Raw genomic sequence first — 21,026 nt, 5'->3', positions numbered from 1 at the left:
CATGTGTATGGCCCATGTCTATGTCTGTGGTGGTGTTTTTTCAGGTTTTGAATAGGGTTGTTGAGTTGGGGGAGTTCTTTATATATTTGGATATTGTCAGATATCTGGTATGCTTCTTCTAGTTCTTGGTTTTTTTTTTTTTATTCTTGTGGTAGTTTTGTGTAAACTAAAATTTTTTTTAATTTGATTCTAAAATTCTCGGATGTTTGCTGTGTAAAAGTTTTGATTGGATTTCAAACCCTCTGTTTTTTCTTGAATGATCAATTCTTTAATCCATTGAGGGTTTATTTTCCTTCATCTGTGACTACCCTTTACTTATCCTTTTGTTTTGCAGAATGTTTTTTTCCTTGAGAAGTCAAATTCTCAGGGCCAGGAAGTGAAGACTGCTTTTTATCCATCTTAAGTTCTGGGTAAGTGGATTCTTTAGTTTTCGGAGGTTCTCATTCTAGATTGTGTCTAAGCAGCGTAGCTCCCATTCCTTGTGGCCTTCAGTCCTTTTTCTTCACTAGTTGCATGCGGCCGACCCAGGTTCGATTCCTCTGCCCCTCTCGGAGAGCCCGGCAAGCTACGGAGAGTATCTCGCCCACACGGCAAAGCCTGGCAAGCTACCCGCGATGTATTCGGTATGCCAAACACAGTAACAACAAGTCTCACATTGGTGATGTTACTGGGCCCGCTCAAGCAAATCGATGAACAACGGGAGGACAGTGACAGTGAATTTGTTTGAGAGTGTTAGTAATTTTTTTTTATTAAGGTTAGTGATCAATGGTGATACCAAAGAAGAATCTTATATTATCATCTTACTAATAAGTGTAAGAGTGGTTAACTTACTATTTATCTCAGACAGGTAGGCAATGTCTATTATTAATCCATTTTGCAGGAAGAAACCAGGAACAGAACGCTAAGGTGACTTACCTAACATCACACAGCTAGGATAATTCTTTTTTTAATTTTCATGGAGTTGAGTTGTTCACAATAATTGATTGCTTCCCATATTTCAACACCAATCCCACCACCATTACACTTTCCCACCACCATTATTTCAGATTTTACCACCACCACCACCCAAGCCTGCCCCAAAGGCAGATGCTAATTCATTTTTGTCTTTTTTTTTTTTTTTTGCTTTTTGGGTCACACCCGGAGATGCTCAGGGGTTACTCCTGGCTCATGCACTCAGGAATTGCTCCTGGTGGTGCTCAGAGGACCATATGGGATGTTGGGAATCGAACCTGTGTTGACCATGTTGGCTGCGTGCAAGGCAAACGCCCTACCCGCAGTGCTATCGCTCCAGCCCCTTTATTGTCGTTATTAATAATTGAAAATGATTCAAAAAGATTTCCTTAAAGGAAAGTGTGTGAAAATTGATGTACCTCATCTTGGAGTCATTAAACCCCTGCATTGGAGATTAGTGTTGTTAATGTTGGATGGTGATTTTGGGGTCCGGCAGCATATTTGCAGCATGTTGCCCATTACTGAGATTCATTTGTGAGTCTCTGCTCGTGAATGTCAGTGCACTTTAATGGCACCCAAAGGCAGTTCTTGGACATGACTGCCAGAAACCGGAAGCACAGGGAGATGGGAGGAGGGGCCCATTCCCGAATCCACACGAGACTGGAGATTTCAGTCACAAGTCTGCATACCTGAGTTTTTCAGCGGGTTCATTCTCACGGGTGGGGGGCTCGGGGCAAGCCTGTGAAGGTCCACCCTGAGCATGGCGGCGATTGGGTTCTGGAGGTTTGCAGCTGCCAGAGCTCTTTGGGGCAGATGGATGGACACACCTGCCCCTCTTCAGGTGCCCGCTTGAAATCAGCCTAGTGCAGGGTGGAGAGACATCTCTGCAGCATGTTGATCTCTTCCAAGATCCATTTGTGAGTAAGATTCCATAGATAATTCACAGTCTCCTTTCATCTGTTTTCTTTCTAGTGAGCATGTTAATCATTAAGACTATCTTGATTACCGGCTGAAATGAGGGGAAGATAAAGAGCCCTAATTTTGAGACCCCCCACATTCATAAAAGAAACTAATTCCTGGGGTTAGAGGAAACAGTACAGTGCGTGGGGTGTTTGCCTTGCACACACCCGGTACATTTAACCCCAGCTATGTGTAGTCCCCTGGGCCCACCAGGGGGATCCCTGAGCACAGAGCCAAGAACAGGCCCTGAGCACTGCAGGGTGTCGCCAAAAAAAAGGATTTCCTGGTACTTTAACCATATGTGACTTTGGTTTTGTGTTAACAAAGAGGAGAACTGGAAAACCTAAAATCCAAGGCTGAATTTCTGTCTCTTGTGCAGTGATTTTAATTTTCAGTGTTTGTCTCTTAATCAAAGGCATATAAATAATATTTCTGTTTTGTCTCACAGGGCTGGCAGGAATTAGTGTATATGATGCTGGAAACCTCTGGAGACAAATTTCTCATGACTGGAAGGTCTCTAATAGATGTCCCCTTCAAGTCTTTATCAAGAAAATGACTTTGACGAGAACGATGGGTCAGGAAGACCAGTGGGAAACTCCCTAGGAGCGAGACCTGGAAAATGTACGCTTCCAAAGAAAGGTATAATCGGAGAACTCAAAGAAAGAAAATCCATCATGTTTGCCCTCAGAAGGGTAAAAAGATTTTTATTCAGGTACATGAGATTACTCGGATAGATGATCGGATATACCAGTGCCTTGAACGTGAGCAAAACTTCTGTGAAAACCTAGCTCTTATTATGTGCGAACGAACCCACTCTGGGGAGAAACCTTATCGCCGTGATATGTGTGAGAAAACCTTCCCCCAGGGCTCAGATCTCGTGTCGCATCAGAGGCTCCACGGCTACGAGAAGCCCTACAAATGCAGCAAATGCGAGAAGAGCTTCTGGCACCACCTGGCCCTGTCGGGGCACCAGAGGACGCACGCGGGGAAAAAATACTACACGTGTGACGTCTGCGGCAAGAACTTCGGCCAGAGCTCGGACCTGCTGGTGCACCAGCGGAGCCACACGGGCGAGAAGCCGTACCTGTGCAGCGAGTGCGACAAGTGCTTCAGTCGCAGCACCAACCTCATCCGGCACCGGCGGACGCACACGGGCGAGAAGCCCTTCAAGTGTCTGGAGTGCGAGAAGGCGTTCAGCGGGAAGTCGGACCTGATCAGCCACCAGCGGACCCACACCGGGGAGAGGCCCTACAAGTGCACCAAGTGCGACAAGAGCTACCGGCACCGCTCGGCCTTCATCGTGCACAAGCGGGTCCACACGGGCGAGAAGCCCTACAAGTGCGGCGCGTGCGAGAAGTGCTTCGGCCAGAAGTCGGACCTGATCGTGCACCAGCGGGTGCACACGGGCGAGAAGCCCTACAAGTGTCTGGAGTGCATGCGGTGCTTCACGCGCAGCGCCAACCTCATCCGGCACCAGGCCACGCACACGCACGCCTTCCGGTGCCTGGAGCACGACCCGGGTTTCGGCCGCGGCCCCGACCTCATCGTCCGCCAGCGGATCCACGTGGACGAGAAGCCGCGCCAGTGGGCGGCCTGCGACGGCGGCTTCCTCCTGGGCATGGACTTCGTGGCGCAGCAGAAAATGCGGACTCAGACCGAGGAGCTGCGGTGCCGGTACAGCGCCCGCGACAAAGGCTTCCACCAGGCTGCGGCGGCGCTCGGTCCGCATCCCGCGGGCCACGCCGGTGACAAACCCTACCTGTGTCACGTGGGTGAAAAAGGCCTTGAGCTGAGCCCCCCGCATGCGGCAGACGCCTCGCAGATGTCTTGACCAGACTGAAATTTTATTATTATTATTTTTTAATTTTTTTGGTCTGTTTGTTTGCTTTTGGGGTCACACCTGGCCATGCACAGGGGTTACTCCTGGCGGTGCTCAGGGGACCACGTGGGATGCTGGGACTCGAACCCGGGTCAGCCGCATACAAGGCAAACGCCCTACCCACTGTGCTATCGCACCAGCCCCCTATTATTATTTTTTTAATGTACATGTTTAAGACTCATTAAGATGGAAAGAAAACGCTTAGGTAAATCTCAGACTTTCCTCAGACCTGAGTGGGGACCAGAGAATCTGCAGTTGGAGGCAGTGAGATGGTTTGCGCAGAGCTGCCTGACAGGACCCCTTACTAGTCACTCCAGTGAGAAACCGTACAGATGCCCCGAGTTTTGGTAAAGCGTTAGTTGAGTTCATACGTGAGCACCTCCAAGGGGCTCGGGATTCCGAGATGAGAACCCTTCCGAGGCAATGAGTGTGAGCTTTCTGGAGCGCGCCCCCCTTTCCATTCTAAGGGAATTCATACCGAGGGCAGCTTTTCCAGTATCCTCAAGGTCATCTGGGCCTCGGGCCGGATGCACAGCCCTCTGGACTTCAGAAAACCCACAATGAGGAGAAAGCTCGGCAAGAGCGAAACAAGCCATCAGAATTCTGACTTAGTCATCAGTGAAGCCAGACTCGGGGAAATTTGTGTGTTTCTCCTGAATGGGGCAAAAACAGGGGCTTGGAGCGTCTTTTGGGGTTCTTAACAAAAATGACCTGTTCTAAAGAAAGACCTTCCAAAGTGAATGACAAAATTTCTATCAGTGACCAGCTCTTGTGGTAGTACTCCGGGGAACTCAGATAAGTTCAGACTAATACCAAATCTGAAAAAAGAAACGCCTTGCTTGAAACGCCTACCTTAATGGGTCCCAGAGCGCTGCCTCTGCAGAGAAATCTGCTCTAGGGAGAGATCAAACTGTGAACAATGTACATAATAATAGGTTTGCGGAGAACTGTGCTCATAGGTGGTTGACCCATACGGTCCAGATGGTTTTAATAGAGTCAGGATAAAAAAAATACTGAAATACCAGAAGCTTTTTCTGGGAGGAATTTTAGGGCAAGTCAGAGTAGACCTGATGGGTCACTCAGGTCAAGATGTTTTCTTTACCTGAACCACTTAATGATTGCTTTACTTTCCATTTTTTTAATTTGGCAATCCAATAAAGGAAAGGACTGTAACCTTACAATAGAGGTGTGGCATGTGTTACTATTGGGGAAAGGAATTTATCGACTTGGCCTCTGTTGATATTTTTTATTCTGGGCTAGAGGGGGTTAGTGTGTTGATAGTAGCATGGAAACTTCTGCTTGCAGTGAGAACCAAGCAGCTAAGGAGTAGCTATCCTGTAGCAAAACTCTCCCCAAAACTTCCCTCGAGCGCCTGTGTTATAAAGAGGCATAGTATTTAGCTTTTTCCTTAGTGCAATTTCTTTGTCTTGAAACTCCTTACAGGTTACCACTAGTAAGTGAGATTTCAGCTTTAGAGTCTCAGGTCAGAAATGCAAATTCTAGTTCTAATGTGGCTAATACCCATAGTTTCCATGGCTTCCTTTATCATGTCTCCTTGAACAGAAGATCCCTCATTTGCTCCTCACAAAATGCTCAAGGAAAGAGGTTCAAAAGCCTGAATAGCAAAGGACATAAGAATGTGGTTAACGGAGAAACTAGGTTGTATTTTTTAAGTATCTTGACTCCAAAGCTGGCATCTTTTCTTTCTACCATTCTGCAGAGAGTAACAGATTAGGGCCCATAATGCTATGCCTTTTGTTTATTTCAGTTCTGCTAATGAAAATGAGGATCCTTTTTATTCTCAGGTGTGCAGTCACAACAGAAGATATTGTGCTTGAAATGCAGAAGTTGGAATACTAGAAGGGTAGTTAGCTGATTCATCAGAGGTTTAAGGATAAACATTTATTTTCAATTTATCCTATTTAACAGGGTAATATGATTATTAGTAACATCTCTAGAAATACTATGATTAGCCCAGGGACTTATAAATGGACACTTCTGGGATTTTTCTCTTCCCGTAAAAGGCAATATGAATATATGCTTCTCACATTTGGATTCTAGGTTATCGGAGTATGCTACTGCTAGTCTGAATCTCTGGTTAATCTTAGCAAATAACTGAACCTCAGAGAATGTGGTACTCAGACTCACAAGAGGTAACTGTGCTCATGACCCTTCTCTTTGATGCCAGTGGCTGGCGGGTGATTTTGATCATCTTATGGTCCGTGAATATAGCTCAAAAGAAGGAATCGATTCTAGAGTATATTTTTTTCTTTTCACTTAGAAACCCACCTGGAAATTTATTTGATGCATTTCAGTAGTTTTCATGCCACGTTGAATTGCCCAGTGTGATAGAACAGTTTTGTTTCTCTTTGAAAATCAATGCCTGTCACTAGCGTGTTTGACTGTCATAACTTACAACAGTATTGGGTCTATGGCACGGTGACACTGGAATTAAGTATGTGGCTACTTCCTACGATGTGGGGAAAGAAACAGTTGGTACTACTGGAAGAGCAATGATAAAACTAATCTTTCTGGAAATTGTCTCTTTTTTTTCTTTAATTTTTTATTATTGAATCACCATGAGATAGTTAAAAGCTTTCATGTTAATTGTCTCTAATCTGAGAACGGTCCGTCCCTCAAACAGAGCTTAGGATATAAAATAAATGAGGACTTCCCTGGGGAGAAGGTGTCAATATTCAGATAGCAAGAATCTGAGGTTGGGCAGGCCCGCTGAGGAGCCTGGACCAAAACTAGGTCACTTCTGGGAAGGATGAAGGTTCCCTGAGACAGTGCCAACCGAAATCTACCTCAGGTAAGTAGAAACAAGTTTTTTTTTCCCCCCAAGATTTCAGAACAAATAAGATGCTTGTGTTCAGTGTATTTCTATGCTTTATAGTTTTGTTTTCCCGTAATTCTGAATAAATGCTTCCTTGGAAAAATTCCATTTTTGTCTCTACTGTATTAAAATATTAACAAGTTCTCCATACCTATATTAGAATGAAGTATTATTCGGGGGTTATTATGCAGTATATAAATATGTTGGACCTATCGCGATGTACACTTTAGATATATTAGTTTTGTCTATTTTGTTAAAACTGAAAAAAAATGGATGTTCGTTTACTTGCAGGATTGTTTTCCAACCTTTAGTTTTATGCCTTTATTCTGAGAGCCAGATATGTTTACTGTAGGCAGCAGAATGTTGACTTTTGGATTGCTTATTGTCTTTTTAATTCATTCTGCCATTTTATGCATTTTATTTGGTCAGCTCAGAAATTTTGGATTACTAAAGGTGATTACTGAAAGTATTTAATGTCATTTATACTTTGTAAATGTTCCCCTTGAGTTGTCTTTTTTTTGTAAATTCTTTTTATCTATGAAACACTTTATCCTTCCCTCTATCCTAAATGAGTCTAACAGGCTGGAGTATTGCCAGCTAAAAGTCATTTTTCTTTAGAACTTGTGCCATTGCTTTCTGTCTTGTATGGTTGTGCCATTTCTTTTTTTCAGTATCTGTGCCCTTACTTTCGGTCTTGTATGGCTTCTGTGGAAAAGCCCATGAATATCTTAGAAGGATTTCCTTACATGAAATTATTTACTCCCTAGATACCTGCAGTTTTCTGTTCTTTGGATTTTAGCACTTTATAATGTTCTAGAATGTGCTTGGATTTGAGGGGTTTTTTTAATTATTTTTATGAAGTTGTTCATGATTTATCACATTCAGGAATCCAACACCAATCCCACCACCAGTTCGCATTCCCAACACCGTTATTTCCAATTTTCCCAACCACCCCTCAAGCCTGCCCTTATAGCAAGCCCTGAATAATTTTTCATATTGCTTGTTATAATTTGCTGGATCACGATCACGACCACCCTGTTGTTCGTCGATTGCCTCGAGCAGGTGCCAGTAGCGTCTTCTTCGTCCTAGCCCTGAGATTTTTTTTAAAAAGTGCCATATTCAAGGCTTTTTCAGGGTTAGGAGAATGAGACCCATCATTGTTACTGGTATTTGGCATATTGGGTATACCACAGGGAGTTTGCCAGACTCTGCCGTGTGGGCAGGTTACATTTGGTAGCCTGCCGGTTTGTCCAAAGTAGGAATGAGATGATAAGATGTCGCGCGGCTGAGTGTGATAATCTCTGGATCCTGGCCGTTGTTGGAGTTACACGGCAGTTGGTGGGTGTAACTGTCTAGTTACTGGCAGGTCCAGTCCCAAACCGTGCAGGCTTGGAGATCTCAGCCCCGGGTCCCACACACCTGGGTTCCTCTGCCAGTTCTTTTATGCGTGAGGCTCATCCAAGTGTGTGGAGAGTGGTCCCAGCATGGCCTTGGCTGGGCCCGGGTGGTCTTCAGCTGTTGGGCCCTGGTGGAGACAGTCAGGCACAGGGTAGGAGACTCTGCCTTGTCCTCTCCCAGGAGCTGAGTGAAGTAATCAAAAATTTGCTGGAAGTAATCAATATTTCCTTAGGTGTCCATAATTTGTTGTATCTCACCAGGGAACCATCAAGCCCTTGAATAAGAGATTACCAACATGTTGTTACCGATTAAGCCTTGTGTTTGTATTTTGTTACTCCAGATTGGCTGCCTTCTACTTTACATCCCATCCAATGCTGTGTGCTACTCCAGATTAATCATCAGTGGTGTACAGTTGGAGGTGCTGCTCTGGGAATTCAAAACTTTTGAATGGGGTGATACAGCTGTAGTTAAAATCTTTAACTGGTTGGTGACTTTGGGTTTGGAAGCATCTGCTGCAACTTGTTGGTCTTTTGAGATTTACTTATGAGTCTCTGGATCTTGGCTTCTTAATGAGCCTATCTGGCCCAGAGGCAGTTCATGGGCATGACTGCCAGGCTTCCGGAAGAACTAGGGGACTGGGGAATGTCACCCATCCCCAACTCTGAGAGAACCTGGAAATTTCAGTCACAAAACCCACGTACCGGGGCTGGAGTGACAGCACAGAGGGTAGGGCGTTTGCCTTGCACGCGGCCGACCTGGGCCTGATTCCCAGCATCCCATATGGTCCCCTGAGCACCGACAGGAGTAATTCCTGAGTGCATGAGCCAGGAGTAACCCCTGTGCGCACTACCTGGTGTGACCCAAAAAGAAAAATTAAAAAAAAAAAAAAAAAAGACACCCTACGTACCTCAGTTTTTCAGCAGTTCAATTTCTGAATGAGCCTCTTCCCAAGTGGTAGAGTCAGCTGTGAGCATGGCAGGCTGGAGTGTGGAGGTTTCTGGCTGCTGGGGCAGTTTGGATGGGTGGGGGCCCAACTGTCCCTTGTTTTGTTTTGTTTTAGCCATTTGGGTACTTATTTCCTTACCCAAATTAGGAAAGTTCTTGAGCATTAACCCTTTAAGGTTTCTGTTCCATTCTCTTTTTCTCTCCGGGTCTCTATGATGAGGGTGTTGTTCTTGATATATCCCCATCGGGCTCCACACTGCATATTTTATAATTGTTTCTCATTTGCTTTTCATATGCATTTCACCTCTGTACTCTCCAGCTCACTACTCTGGAGGACTCGCTACTCACTACTGTTAAGTCCCTCTAGTATTTAGCTCAGCAGCTCTACGGCTTTATTTTGGGGGTTCCCACACCTGACAGTACTCGGGTCACTCCTGGTGCTGCTTGGGGACCCTATGGGATGCCGGGGATCAAACCCGAGTCAGCTGTGTGCGAGGCAAGCACCTTGCTCAGCTTGTTTTATAAATTCATTATCGCTGTTCCAAGTTCTCTGCTTGCTCTCTTCCTCCTCCTCCTCCCCCTCCCACACACACACACACTCACACTCTTTCTGATTCAGATTTTTAATGGCTGAGGCACACCTGGCCTCAGGGACCACTCCTGGCCGTGCTTGAGGGTCACTCCTAGCCGTCCTCGGGAAACCATCCATGCGGTGCGGGGAACCGACTCAGCCTCCCGTATAGAAAGCCTCTGCTCGGCCAAACCATTTAGTTTTTCGTATTTGAATCTGTCCATTAAAGGAGATTGTACACTGATGTGTTTTTAGATTTCAACATGTCTGTAATTCAAGCTGTGAGCTAAAATTTATTCTAAGCCTTGTGTTTTTCCCTGTTACCGGTTAAGATGATTGCCATCTCAGACAGAGGGTCTCTGAAAATTCGGGTCTCTTGCTTCAAAGCTAAGCGAGGGATGTTAGCGAGATCACGTGGGACAATATTTAGCAGCTCTTTTTTGTATTTGGTTCATGCTCAGGGAACCAGCCAGGGATCAAGCCCAGGTTGGCAGCGTGCAAGGCAACCACTGTAGCCACTGTACTGTGGCTCCGGCCCCTCAGGGACTTTTTAAACAAGAGGTGTTTTGTGGGAGCTGAAAAATTAATCAGGACAGCAGGGTTGGAAAACCTATGGAGTCGTTAAGAGTACTGAGAAAAGGGTAATTTTATGTGATTTCTTGGGCTGGAGCGATAGCCCAGCAGGTAGGGCATTTGCGTTACACGCAGCCGACCTGGCCAACCTGGGTTCAATTCCTCCACCCCCTCGGAGAGCCCGGCAAGCTACCCGTGACATAGTTGATATGCCAAACACAGTAACAAATCTCAACAATGGAGATGTTACTGGGCCCGCTTGAGCAAATCGATGAACGGGAGAACAGTGCTACAGTGCTTGGGACCTCAAAGTACTATCTGAAAAAAAAAAGGGGGGGGGGGGGAACTGTCATTAGTAAGCTCAGAAGACAAAGCTCTGTTTTATCCTAGTGACATCTGAGAGAAAATAGGTTACTGTCACTGTCCTCCCATTGTTCATCGACTTGCTCAAGTGGGCCCAGTAACATCTCCATTTTTGAGAATTGTTGTTACCGTGTTTGGCTTATCAAATACATCACACGGGTAACTTGCTGGGCTCTCCGAGAGGGGCGAAGGAATCGAACCCAGGTTGGCCATGTGCAAGGCAAATGCCCTATATGCTGTGCTATCGCTCCAAATTGGGTAAATATACATCCACCAAAATGATGTGGCAAAAGTTAACTTAACCATTTTACCCTAATTAGTAAAAATGTGCTTAATCCTTTAAAACATGATGTCTCCATGATTCTAATTATGTAAAGTCAAAATCATAGTCCTCAAATTTATGTGTATCTGAAATCAGAAACTTTCCGATGAGCCCAGGATATTTACACAGAAAATGTACTAGTTAGAGCATGAAAGATTAAAGATTGTATTTTCTTTACACTGTGACTTATTGAACTAAGAAGCAACTGACTATAATTCCCAGTAATCAATTGATTATCATCTAAACATCAAATTTTAACTCTACATAATCTATTAAAATATAAATAAAAATAAAGGCTGGAGACTTCAGGAGTTATCAAGGAGCAAATATCGGACATGAGGACTGAACCCAGGTGCAATGAGCCCGGCTGGCAGGGTGGAGACCAGCACCCTCTGCGGTACTATCAGTCATTTTTTTACTGTCTGGCCACTCGTGTGCTTAATCAAAATCTTAACGAGACTTGAGTCAAAGTAGATGAATCCACTTAACAAAAGAACGCATGGTTATCATACTGACGACTGTGAGAGGAAACAGAACAAATCATCACAGTACCACTTCAAGTTTCACCACCTCTGAACAGTTTTAATCCATATTAAGACCGTAGATCTCTTACAGAGACATCCCAATTTTTAGCTCCTCCTGTGGAAATGCACGATGCAAAGTCCCCACAAGAAATGAACCTGGAGGCATCCTATGGGCCCTTCCACCTCCTCCACTCTTAGATGGTTTGAGTCCAACATTACCTGTGCCAACTGTTTACCAACTGGAGTACACCAAGCTCTTCTGGAACTTTTGTTCACTCCTCAGGAGTGATCTGGTGGTGAGGAATGGAGCTACCCTGGAGGTCCTTCCCTTTCCAGAGCCAGCCACGCTCCCCCCACGCATTCTGCCCCTCCCACGCCCTGACCTGAGGTCTCCAGCAACCTCTGCAGGGTTTGCTTTGGGGTCACACCTGGTAGAGCTCAGGGTCTGCTTCCTACTCCGTGTTCTGGGCCACTCAGTGCAGGGGACAAAACCCCACTCCCACACGTAAGGCACGTGTTGCAGTCCACAGATGACCCCTCAGCCCTGGGTCTAACAGCTGTTGCATGTTGGTAGTATGGAACACCCATATCAAGGGTCATCTGTTATTTCCTGTCACTCAATATCCCTACGTGAAAATTCACTCCAAACGCTCAGGCCACATGGGTAAGGCACCTCAGGCACGCACATACAGGAGTTAAAAAGCCCCTGATGGAGGGTCAGCACTCACCAGAGAAGCACTAGGAAGCTGGCCTGGGGCCCGAGAGGGAACAGGGGTTGGGGTGAGGAGGCCAGCGAGAAGGGGTAAGGTGAAGGCCAGACAGACAGGCCAGCGAGTCAAGTGGGGCCCAGAGAGGGCAGGAGGTAGGTGGCGGCCAGTGAGAGGCTCGCTCTGCATGTGCGGACCCTGGTCCCCGAGCACAGCTTGGGGGGTGATCCCTCAACAGCTCAGCACCCCTGCGTGTGGCCCCCAAACCAAAGCCAGCCTGGACGGTCATCAGACAAGACTGGAAACAGCGCTGGGCTAGGGGGTGGCGGAGTCGGTCACCCGAGGCTTCTGTGCGGTGTCCGAAGGCGGCTGGGCCCCGAAGATCCTGGCGAGGAGGCCTCGGTTCGAGCGGGCCTGTTCCTGGACATTGGCCAGGCGGGCACGTTCCCGGCCCCCCGGCCGCGCTGCCTTCCGGGCCCGGAGCTCCTGCTCCGTGGGGCGCTGGGCAAAAGCCCACGAGCCATCGGGGCGGGTGGCGTCGCCGGCGGCGGCCTGGAAGCGCTTGCCCCGCTCCACGCTCTGCAGGTAGAAGTCCGTCTCGCGCTTGGCCTGGGCCACCTCGGCCCGCAGGCGCTGCCGCCGCACCTGCCGCTCGAACGCCAGGTGCTCGCTGAGATGCGCCCAGGTGAACCGGTGCAGGTACTGCGGGCGGGAAGAACAAACGCCTGCCTGGGGGGGCGCCGCCTGGGGAAGGGGGCGGGCGCGGGGGGCCACAAGGGGACGGAGGCGCCTTACCTTGAGGTTCCACAGGTCGTATCGGAAGGGGCTGCGCCTGCGGGCGCCCATGGGCGTGTTGTGCAGGCTGGCGGCCACGCGTTTGGCGACTCGCTTGTCCCGGAACTCCACCCAGCCCTCGGTGTAGTCCTTGCTGTACTTGGACCGCTTCTTCCCGCCGGGCGCCGCCGCCGCCGCCTTCTTCTTCTTGCGCTTCACGAACCCGTCTGCGTGCCCAACGCAGCCAAGGGTCAGGGCGGCCGCCGCTGCACCCACTCGACGGCACCCCTCGCCCCTTCCTCCAGGCCGGGCCGGGATCCCCCCTCCCCACCCGCGCCCACCTTCCCCTGCAACCTCATCCCCCCTCGGCCTCTCTCGACTCCGTCGGTGAAGCTCGAGCCGTTGCTTCAACCCCGCAAGGCCCTCCCACCCCAACTCCATTCAGTGCCGGGGCAGGGAGGTGGGGGCGCTGATCACGGGAGGGAGGGGGGTGGCGCTGATCACGGCCCGTCCCGCGCTGGGAACCGCTAACAAGACACGTGACGCGCGTGGTTTCTAAAAGGCGATGGGGGGGCGGGGGCTGGAGTGATGGCACAGCGGGTAGGGTGCTAATGCCTGCACGCGGCCAACCCGGGTTCGATTCCCAGCATCCGCCCCATAGGGTCCCCTGAGCACTGCCAGGAGTGATTCCTGAGTGCAAAGCCGGGCGTAACCCCTGAGCATCGCCAGGTGTGACCCGAAAAGCAAAAAACAAATAAAATAATAAATAAAAGGTGATTTCTTTAGACTGCTCTTCAGGCTGTCCCCGTTCATCAAAAGTCGATTCGGGTCATCGAAAATCCGCAGGCGTATGCGGAGATTCGGGGTTCAGCTGGGGGCGCCGCTCCACCGTCCCCCGCCCCCACGGCGCCTCGGGCGCGACAGGCCCCGGCTGCGAGAAGCTCAAGCGTGTTTCCTAGCGGGACCGAGCGTCGCCCCCGTCCCCAAGCCGCCGGGCCTCCAGCACTTACCCTCGGGCTGGAAAAACACGCGCCCGACCTCGCCATAGGCGCTCAGAAGGTTCCGAACGTGCAGAGGCCGAAAGCGAGGCGGGAGGTGGCCCAGGTACACAATCCCGGGCACCACCCGCTTCCGGCCGCCGCCAGACGCCTCCTCACACTCCTCCTGCTCCTCCTCCGCCTCTGCCCCCGGCTCTCCGCCCTCCACGGGCTCCTGCTCCGCGGCTTCTTCTTCCGAGTCCCCGGCCTCCCTGCGGGACTCCGCGGCGTCCATACTGGCCAGTGCCGGAAGTACGACGAGCCGGAAGAAGCGCCGCGCGCCGCGTGACGTCAAACGCGCGCGACCGCCCGCTGCGAGGGGCGGGGCCTGTGCGGTCGCCGGGAAAGGGCGGAAGTGGGTCTCGGGCTGGCGCTGGGGGCGGTCTCGGGGCTGGACATCGCCCGGCCCACCTGAGAGCCATCGGAGAGAGCAGAGTTGGTCAAGGCAGAACTGGAACAGGACGGGATTGACAGCGACTTGTCGGACGCCGGGAGAGGCCGCGCGGGGCCGTTTCTCGCGAAAATTCTGGAGAGCTCTTTGGGGACTGGTGGTGGCAGGTGTCCCGGCTGTCGGAGTCGCATTTTACCCGGGGACCGGGGTGCCTCTGTGCTTAGGGCCTTGACCCCTGTCACAGTTGTCACTTATTGTCACATCTGAAACGGGAACCACCTAGCTGCAGTTACATCTTGATTTTAACGGTCTTGCACTGATTGAGACTGAAGGTTGAGCTCGGCAGTTTCAGTTTCCCTAAGGATTTAGACATGTCCTGAGACATGTCCTGAGACACAGTCATGGGTAACCATGAGTATACATGATTAGTGATGAGTATACATCTTATTATCTCATTCTTACTTTGGACAACCTGGCAGGCTACCGAATGTAACCTGTCCACACGGCAGAGTCTGGCAAACTCCCCGAGGCGTACCCAATATGCCAAACACCAGTAACAATGATGGGTCCCATTCTCCTAACCCTGAAAGAGCCTTGAATGTGGCACTTTTTAAAACCTCAGGGCTAGGAGGAGGAGACGTTACTGGGGCCTGCTCGAGGCAATCGAAGAGAACAACAGGATGATCGTGATCCTGATACATGATTAGTGATTCGTCTACATGAGCACACATGAGTCGTGTTTATGAAGCTCTTCCACGACAAAACACTCTCGCAACAAGAGATATGATGGACCAATCCCTCGGATGATGGTTCGCCCAGGCGCGGGGCCCAGTGAACCTGGCGGGCCCCGTTCTAGTCGCAAACCGACTGGGTGTTGCTGCCCGTTAGTCACGCGCCTGCTGCTCGCGGGCCTGCCAACGGGCTCCCCGTTCTGCTGGGCAACGGGAACTCACTTCGAAGCCGGGAGGGTCTACATTGCCAGGCCCGGTGGCTCTCGGCTTCCTAACCCGCTTGGGAAGAGGGAGAGACTCGAACTCCGAGGCCGGCTCCGGCCATTCCCGGGGCGCCCACCAGGGGGCGCCACGCGCGCAACCTCAGCTGGCGCTGGCCGCGCTCTCCTCGCCCTTCCGTGTTAATTTTCAGAAAAGCGACTTTTGGGTTAGTAGTCCTCAATATAATCAGGGGAGAGAGGGTAGGAATTAACCCTTTATTCACCCGATTTCTAACTCGTGTAAATACAACAGTGGGCAAAATGAGAATATCCCTTCGCTGTGTCCCTTCGCATGGACACAGTTTGTATGTCCATGACGACGTTGGAATGGAGTGTAAACTGGGGGTTGTGGGGAACGGGGACGCTGAAATTTTTTAATTCTCCATTGCGGGGTGTAATTTAGATTGAAATTGATCCCAAATTTTAAAATCATTTTTAAACCTCCGAGAGGACAGGGGCCCGAAACCCCAGCACCGTCTCCCTCAAAGGCCGTGGCTCACCCGTTTGCCCAGTGGAAATCAGAAGCTTTTGGGGACTGAATGTCCTTTCCCGAACGTCCTCCAATTTGTTGCCCGGGTGTAGACGCTGCAGAAGCCCCTCTCGGATTGGGTTGGAGGAGAAAGACTGGCCAAGGATCTTTTAAGAGTGGAATAGAGAAACCTCAGCCCGCAGGAGAAGGGAATGGTACTCGCAGGAGAGGGTAACTGATTGAGGAAAAGAAGCTTGGAAAGTTTGAATTTCACAAATCAAAAGTGAAATCGAGTTCCCTGGAAGAGCCCTCCGTCTGCAATCTAATTTACCGGGCCTCTCCCGAAAGTGTTTAGAAGTGAAACGCCAAACTAATCTTTTGCTGAAAATATCTGAGTTATACACAATGTATTTTTACCTTAATAGGCGCACAGATCCAGTTTTCAAAAACCAACGTCCTTCGAGCCGGATTCGAACCAGCGACCTAAGGATGACTATTAGTCTCACACCTACAGTCCTCCGCTCTACCAACTGAGCTATCGAAGGAGTCTGTAGAAGCCTCACTCTCGGAAGTATTTATTATACAATCCCTGAATCAATGTTCTGATGACTTTTGTTCTAATAATGTTCATATTCTTTTTAAAGAAGCATTAAACATTCCACGGACTCCTTAGAGTGTTCATTCCATGGATTTGTATATAAAAACATGAAATTTATAATTATGTTGTACACTTTAGATGTGAGGGTAGTTATGCATATCTCAAATCAAACATGGTCTCCCCTAGGTGAAACATAGCTAGAGTGGATGGCCAGTGCCTTGTGGCCCTGACTGATTCACTCCTCTTTCCCTCAGCAATTTCTAGGTTTGCTCTAAACATGAGCTGGTTGAACTTAATTCAAACAACTGGGTTAAGAGGATCTCATAGTTGTAAACTGAACAGTGTTCAAAACATGTAGATAAATTGCAGTTCTCTTTTCGAAAAGTCCCGAGGGAAAATTATAACCAATAAAGAAACATGTGGAATTAGTTTTGCCTGAGTACATTTTCTTTCTATATTTGTGTGTGTGTGTGTGTGTACATTTTCTTAGTGGGTAAATTATGTCTCTATTATATTGCGTAATCATACTGAAGCAAAAGTTTAAACCTTACATTTTTTTTAAATTCACAGTTGTTTCAGGAGTCCCACCTCCTTTCTTCACAAGGCAGAAAATAGAAGAGTCCTCTTCAATAGAGGGAACTCTTCGTAAACTGAAAATTGGATTACCTATTCAAGTGTTACTGGAAACCCAATCCAGCGTTACTGGAAACCTAAACTCCCAGCTATGTTTTTCTTCATTTCTATTTGGATCACCTTGGCCCGACTTAATAGAAAATAATATCAAATACCTGAGTCCTTTTAAAAAATAGATTTCAAAAGAGTGGCAGTATACCAGACTTGTATATGTTTTTTACGGCTCGTGTCTCAGCTCTTCACACCATCACCACTAATAGATCAATATTCCTCCACCCCAAAAGGAAGCTGCTGACGATGAAATTTCAGGGGGAAAAAAAAAAAAAAAAACGGAATCGAACGTGTTGTAAATGTTGGACGAGGGCCTTCCCATGACTTCCTTGCAGTGAAGACCCTTTGGCAATGCCCAGCGAATGATCCTCCTCTTCTAGTTCTGCAAAGTAGACCTAGCACAGCGCTTGATGCCGAGTTTTCAACAGGCCCCGGAGAAAAACAAGCAACTATTGTCTTGGTTTTGCAAGGACCCGAATCTAAGCCTGCTACAGCATTCGCTTCCCGGCCTAGAAAAAAACCTGTTGGTTCCAACTGAAATTCACAGAAACCGGAGACGTTAACTGGGACGAGCGCCCCCTCGTGGCGAAACGTCCACACGCGGTGACTTGAACAAAAAGGAAGCAAATCCCAGAGAATCCACCCGGCCAAGTGTGTTTTTAAGTTCCGGGGTCCAGTAGAACCAACTGTCTGCACGTCTAGGGGTGCGGGATGGCAGGTGCTGTGCGAAAGGCCCAACACAACCGTCTTTGAGAAATCTGATTTCTCCTCCCGGGTGTACCTGCAGTTCCCTTCCGGCTCCCGGAGCTTCAGGATTCCAGCGTCTCACTCTGGCCGCACGTCGGAGACGGGCGTTTGGGAAACCCCACGCACCCTGGGGTCTCAACCCGACCTACTGCAGGACGGAAAACGGGTGGCGCCGCGGGGCGGGATCGCCTCCGGGCCGTGTGGCCTCTGGGGTTTGGCTGCTGTGTGCTCGGTCCTGCCAACGGACCCCCAGCGCGCGCTGAGCCGCGTCTCGACCTTAAGAAGAGGAAGCGAGGAAGAGCGGCGCGGCGTGGCGGGGAATTAGTTCAAATGGTAGAGCGCTCGCTTAGCATGCGAGAGGTAGCGGGATCGATGCCCGCATTCTCCACTTTTTTGACTCTTCCCTTCATTCCCAATATTACCGAGTTCAAACGTTTTCCAGCTTGCTCCCGTTAAAAATATTCCCAGCCCCAACACTACCAGTTAGCGTGGCTTCTCCATTAACCAGTAAAAACAGCACGAGCCGACTCCCATTCCACAAGGAGTAGAGGCCCTTTCCTGCAAGAGCCACGACCTTGAGGATACCCCGCTTTCCACGAGCATCCCGGTACCCGGACATTCCTTCCTCTTCACCCAGCGCTAGGTTGGGCAAAGGTGAATCATTGGGGCATTTCACTCACGTTCTGCAGCTCCACCAGTCAGCAGGAGAGTTGACAAGCCTTCTCTTCAATTATTTGTGTATTCACCTACATTCTACTCCCATCCAGACCCCACTCCCCCACCATCGAATTTCCACGTGTCCAATCTGTTGATTCAAATTCTTACAACAGGAACAAATGATGGTCGTTTCTTAACGAGAGGTGAAGAACCAAAAATCTAGATGTTTTGGACTTTAGTGGTTTTTTTTTTAATTAAAATAATTTTATTGAATGGCCATAAATTACAGAAATACAAGGTTATTGACGATTGAGTTTTAGGCGAACAATGTTGCAACATCAAACCCTCCACCAATGTCCCCAGTTTTTTTCCTGCTTCCTGGCTTGCCTCTATGACAGGCAATTTTTTTTTCCCTCTTACTCTCGTTCTCCCGGAGTTTAGTGTTTTTAATAGTCACTCTCTCTCCTGTAGCCTTCTGGCTCTAAATTTGAGGGGCCACTTCTGGTGCTATCCAATCTTGGCATATTGCATTATATGGTCTAAATATGCAGGGAAAAGCCTGGAGCGCCTTATCTGAATTAGAATCTATGACAAGAAATTCAGTCCAGGTTTATCTTGATAAAATGTTTTATCCTAGACCATTAAGAATATAATAGATGGGGAGAAAGAATATAATAGATGGGTTTCTTTTCCTTTAATAGCTCTCCAGAAATTTCTGATACAGACCAAAGTTTGAGAATTACTTAAGGATGAACAAAATATGAAGCGTGGAAGAAAGATGCAAGAAATTGCCCTGCACAAAATCCTCATACAGTTTTGTCTTGTTTTGTTTTTTATCTATTATCTTTGCAGCTGGGGTTTCTTCCCTAAGTGTTTGGGATCACATTTCTGGCACATGAAAGAAACTGACATTGGCACAAAATTTACAAATGTATTCTACTGTTAAAAGGGATTTCTACCACTTATGCTAATTCCAGTGTGGGTGGGAAACTCCACACATTTTTTTTTCCCTTTCATCTTATGGTGGTTTGGGGGGGGGGGGGGGGGTTACACGTTGCGATGCTCAGGAGTTACTCCTGGATATGCACTCAGGAATTAATCCTGGCTGTGCTCAGAGAACCAAATGGGATGGCAGTAATAGACCGCGGATTGACTGCATGCGAGGAAGCACCCCCCACCCCCACCCCTCCCCAGCCTCTGAAACATCCCTCCAGCCCCAAACCCATACATTTCTTTTATTTTTTTTCTTCCCCCACTTTGGATTTTCTAGCAGTGATTTGCAATCTTTCAGTACATTAAAATATCCTTGGAGCTTCAAATACGACCCATGTCTGGGTCGCGTTTCCAGAAGGGCCCCGCACTGGCCTTTCTTTCGGAAAATCTCCCCGAGTGGTTCAGCGTATCACAGCAACTCCCGGAAAGACTGAGAATCCAAATCAAGGTTAGAAATCAAATCCCTTATTTCTTCCCATAACCCCAACATCTCCCGAGGCCTCTATTAATCAGCCAAATATATATATATATATATATATATATATATATATATATATATATATATATTTTTCCCCCACCCCCTACCCCCATCCCCCCAAAAAGCGCAAGGCCAGTGACTCGGAATTCTAATTTTATGCCACAAGGGGGCGCGCGCCCCCCACCAATTACCCGTTCCTTGTGGCAGGTTCCTTTCCCCTTTAATTTTGGATCTCGGTCCTGAGCGGGGAGACGTCTCTGCACCCACAGCCAAATCCGCCTGTCTCTGATCCATCCCAGGTTTAGGATTTATTTCTCTGCAACCCCGGCTGTTTGAGGCTGAAATCTCTGATCGTGCGTGTTCATTGTTACGAAGACCAACATAAAAATTAGAATCGCGGCACGTTATCCTAAAGCAGATGTCGCGAGAACACATGCAAAGAAGGGAAATATTCGCTGCACAAAAATAGCTCCAATTAACTCTCGCGTTCACCTTCCCATGGAATCTTTAACACTGGACTTGGTGGGAGTAAAAAGGAGAATTGTAATACTGGAGCTCGCGTCACAGGGATCAGAGCCTGTCAAGAAGCGCAGGGATTTGTTTCAAACAAGGGAGAAAAAGGCCAAAAGATTATTTCAAATTTGATACAGGTCAAAGACGTGTTATATTGAGTGGGTTTTCTGAGTGTGGAGATAGAGCGCAAAACATGAGTTCCTTCGAGCCGGATTCGAACCAGCGACCTAAGGATGCCTGGGAGCATTCCACTACAGTCCTCCGCTCTACCAACTGAGCTATCGAAGGAAGCACACCACCAGGCCGACCTGCCGAGGAGGCCATCTCTGCGCGGTCAGAGGCGGGGCGGGCCTTGCTGTTTTCTGTCATTTATTGATCCACAATAGCTATTTCTATATCTTTTCATGGTGCAACACTCCCCCTCGAAATTGACACACCAACATCCTCTCTGCCTAGGACTAAAGAGAAAACGGCAGCACCCAGTAGTTTAAAATTTTTTTTACATATATATAAAAAAAATTAAATTTAAAGGAGGCATATGGAACAAATAAGGATTTATTTGGCTATGGAAAGCTTTTCCTGTGATGAATGCGTTTGAACAGCCAGTTTTTACTCCAGTTATTAATAGGATTTGAAATGTCTTAATCTGCAATTTAGACAGGATC

The 21,026-nt window shown here is 48.2% G+C and overlaps 2 protein-coding genes and 2 non-coding genes across 4 annotated transcripts; 1 reads left to right on the top strand and 3 right to left on the bottom strand.

Moving 5' to 3' along the window:
* Nucleotides 1-2,359: 2,359 nt before the first annotated feature.
* On the top strand, nt 2,360-4,621 carry ZNF322 (zinc finger protein 322). Its single transcript, XM_056132334.1, has one exon. The coding sequence runs from the start codon at nt 2,531-2,533 to the stop codon at nt 3,740-3,742; it is 1,212 nt and encodes a 403-aa protein (XP_055988309.1). The 5' UTR covers nt 2,360-2,530; the 3' UTR covers nt 3,743-4,621.
* Nucleotides 4,622-12,329: 7,708 nt separating this feature from the next.
* ABT1 (activator of basal transcription 1) lies at nt 12,330-14,092 on the bottom strand. Its single transcript, XM_056132335.1, has 3 exons — nt 13,814-14,092; nt 12,825-13,030; nt 12,330-12,731 (listed from the first exon to the last, which is right to left on the bottom strand). The coding sequence occupies exons 1-3, from the start codon at nt 14,073-14,075 to the stop codon at nt 12,345-12,347; spliced, it is 855 nt and encodes a 284-aa protein (XP_055988310.1). The 5' UTR covers nt 14,076-14,092; the 3' UTR covers nt 12,330-12,344.
* A 2,054-nt stretch (nt 14,093-16,146) lies between these two features.
* On the bottom strand, nt 16,147-16,236 carry TRNAY-GUA (transfer RNA tyrosine (anticodon GUA)). Its single transcript is given in 2 exon segments — nt 16,147-16,182; nt 16,200-16,236. It is a non-coding gene; the product is annotated as a tRNA-Tyr (tRNA).
* A 4,324-nt stretch (nt 16,237-20,560) lies between these two features.
* TRNAY-GUA (transfer RNA tyrosine (anticodon GUA)) lies at nt 20,561-20,649 on the bottom strand. The gene is given in 2 exon segments: nt 20,561-20,596; nt 20,613-20,649. It is a non-coding gene; the product is annotated as a tRNA-Tyr (tRNA).
* Between the last annotated feature and the right edge of the window lie 377 nt (nt 20,650-21,026).

The sequence above is a fragment of the Sorex fumeus genome, unplaced genomic scaffold (assembly GCF_029834395.1).
Source record: "Sorex fumeus unplaced genomic scaffold, SorFum_2.1 ptg000094l, whole genome shotgun sequence".
NCBI classification, from domain to species: Eukaryota; Metazoa; Chordata; class Mammalia; order Eulipotyphla; family Soricidae; genus Sorex; species Sorex fumeus.
The sequence above is the reverse complement of the archived record's forward strand: the minus strand, read 5'-3'. Positions and strand labels throughout refer to the sequence as shown.

What these genes read in the sequence shown, in the direction of transcription:
- ZNF322 (XM_056132334.1), top strand. Translation starts at nt 2,531, where the DNA reads ATGTACGCTTCCAAAGAAAGGTATAATCGGAGAACTCAAAGAAAGAAA.
- ABT1 (XM_056132335.1), bottom strand. Translation starts at nt 14,075, where the DNA reads ATGGACGCCGCGGAGTCCCGCAGGGAGGCCGGGGACTCGGAAGAAGAA. An exon ending in CGTGTTTTTCCAGCCCGAGG is followed by an intron (nt 13,031 to 13,813) that starts GTAAGTGCTGGA and finishes TTGGGCACGCAG; the next exon opens with ACGGGTTCGTGAAGCGCAAG. An exon ending in ACGACCTGTGGAACCTCAAG is followed by an intron (nt 12,732 to 12,824) that starts GTAAGGCGCCTC and finishes TCCCGCCCGCAG; the next exon opens with TACCTGCACCGGTTCACCTG.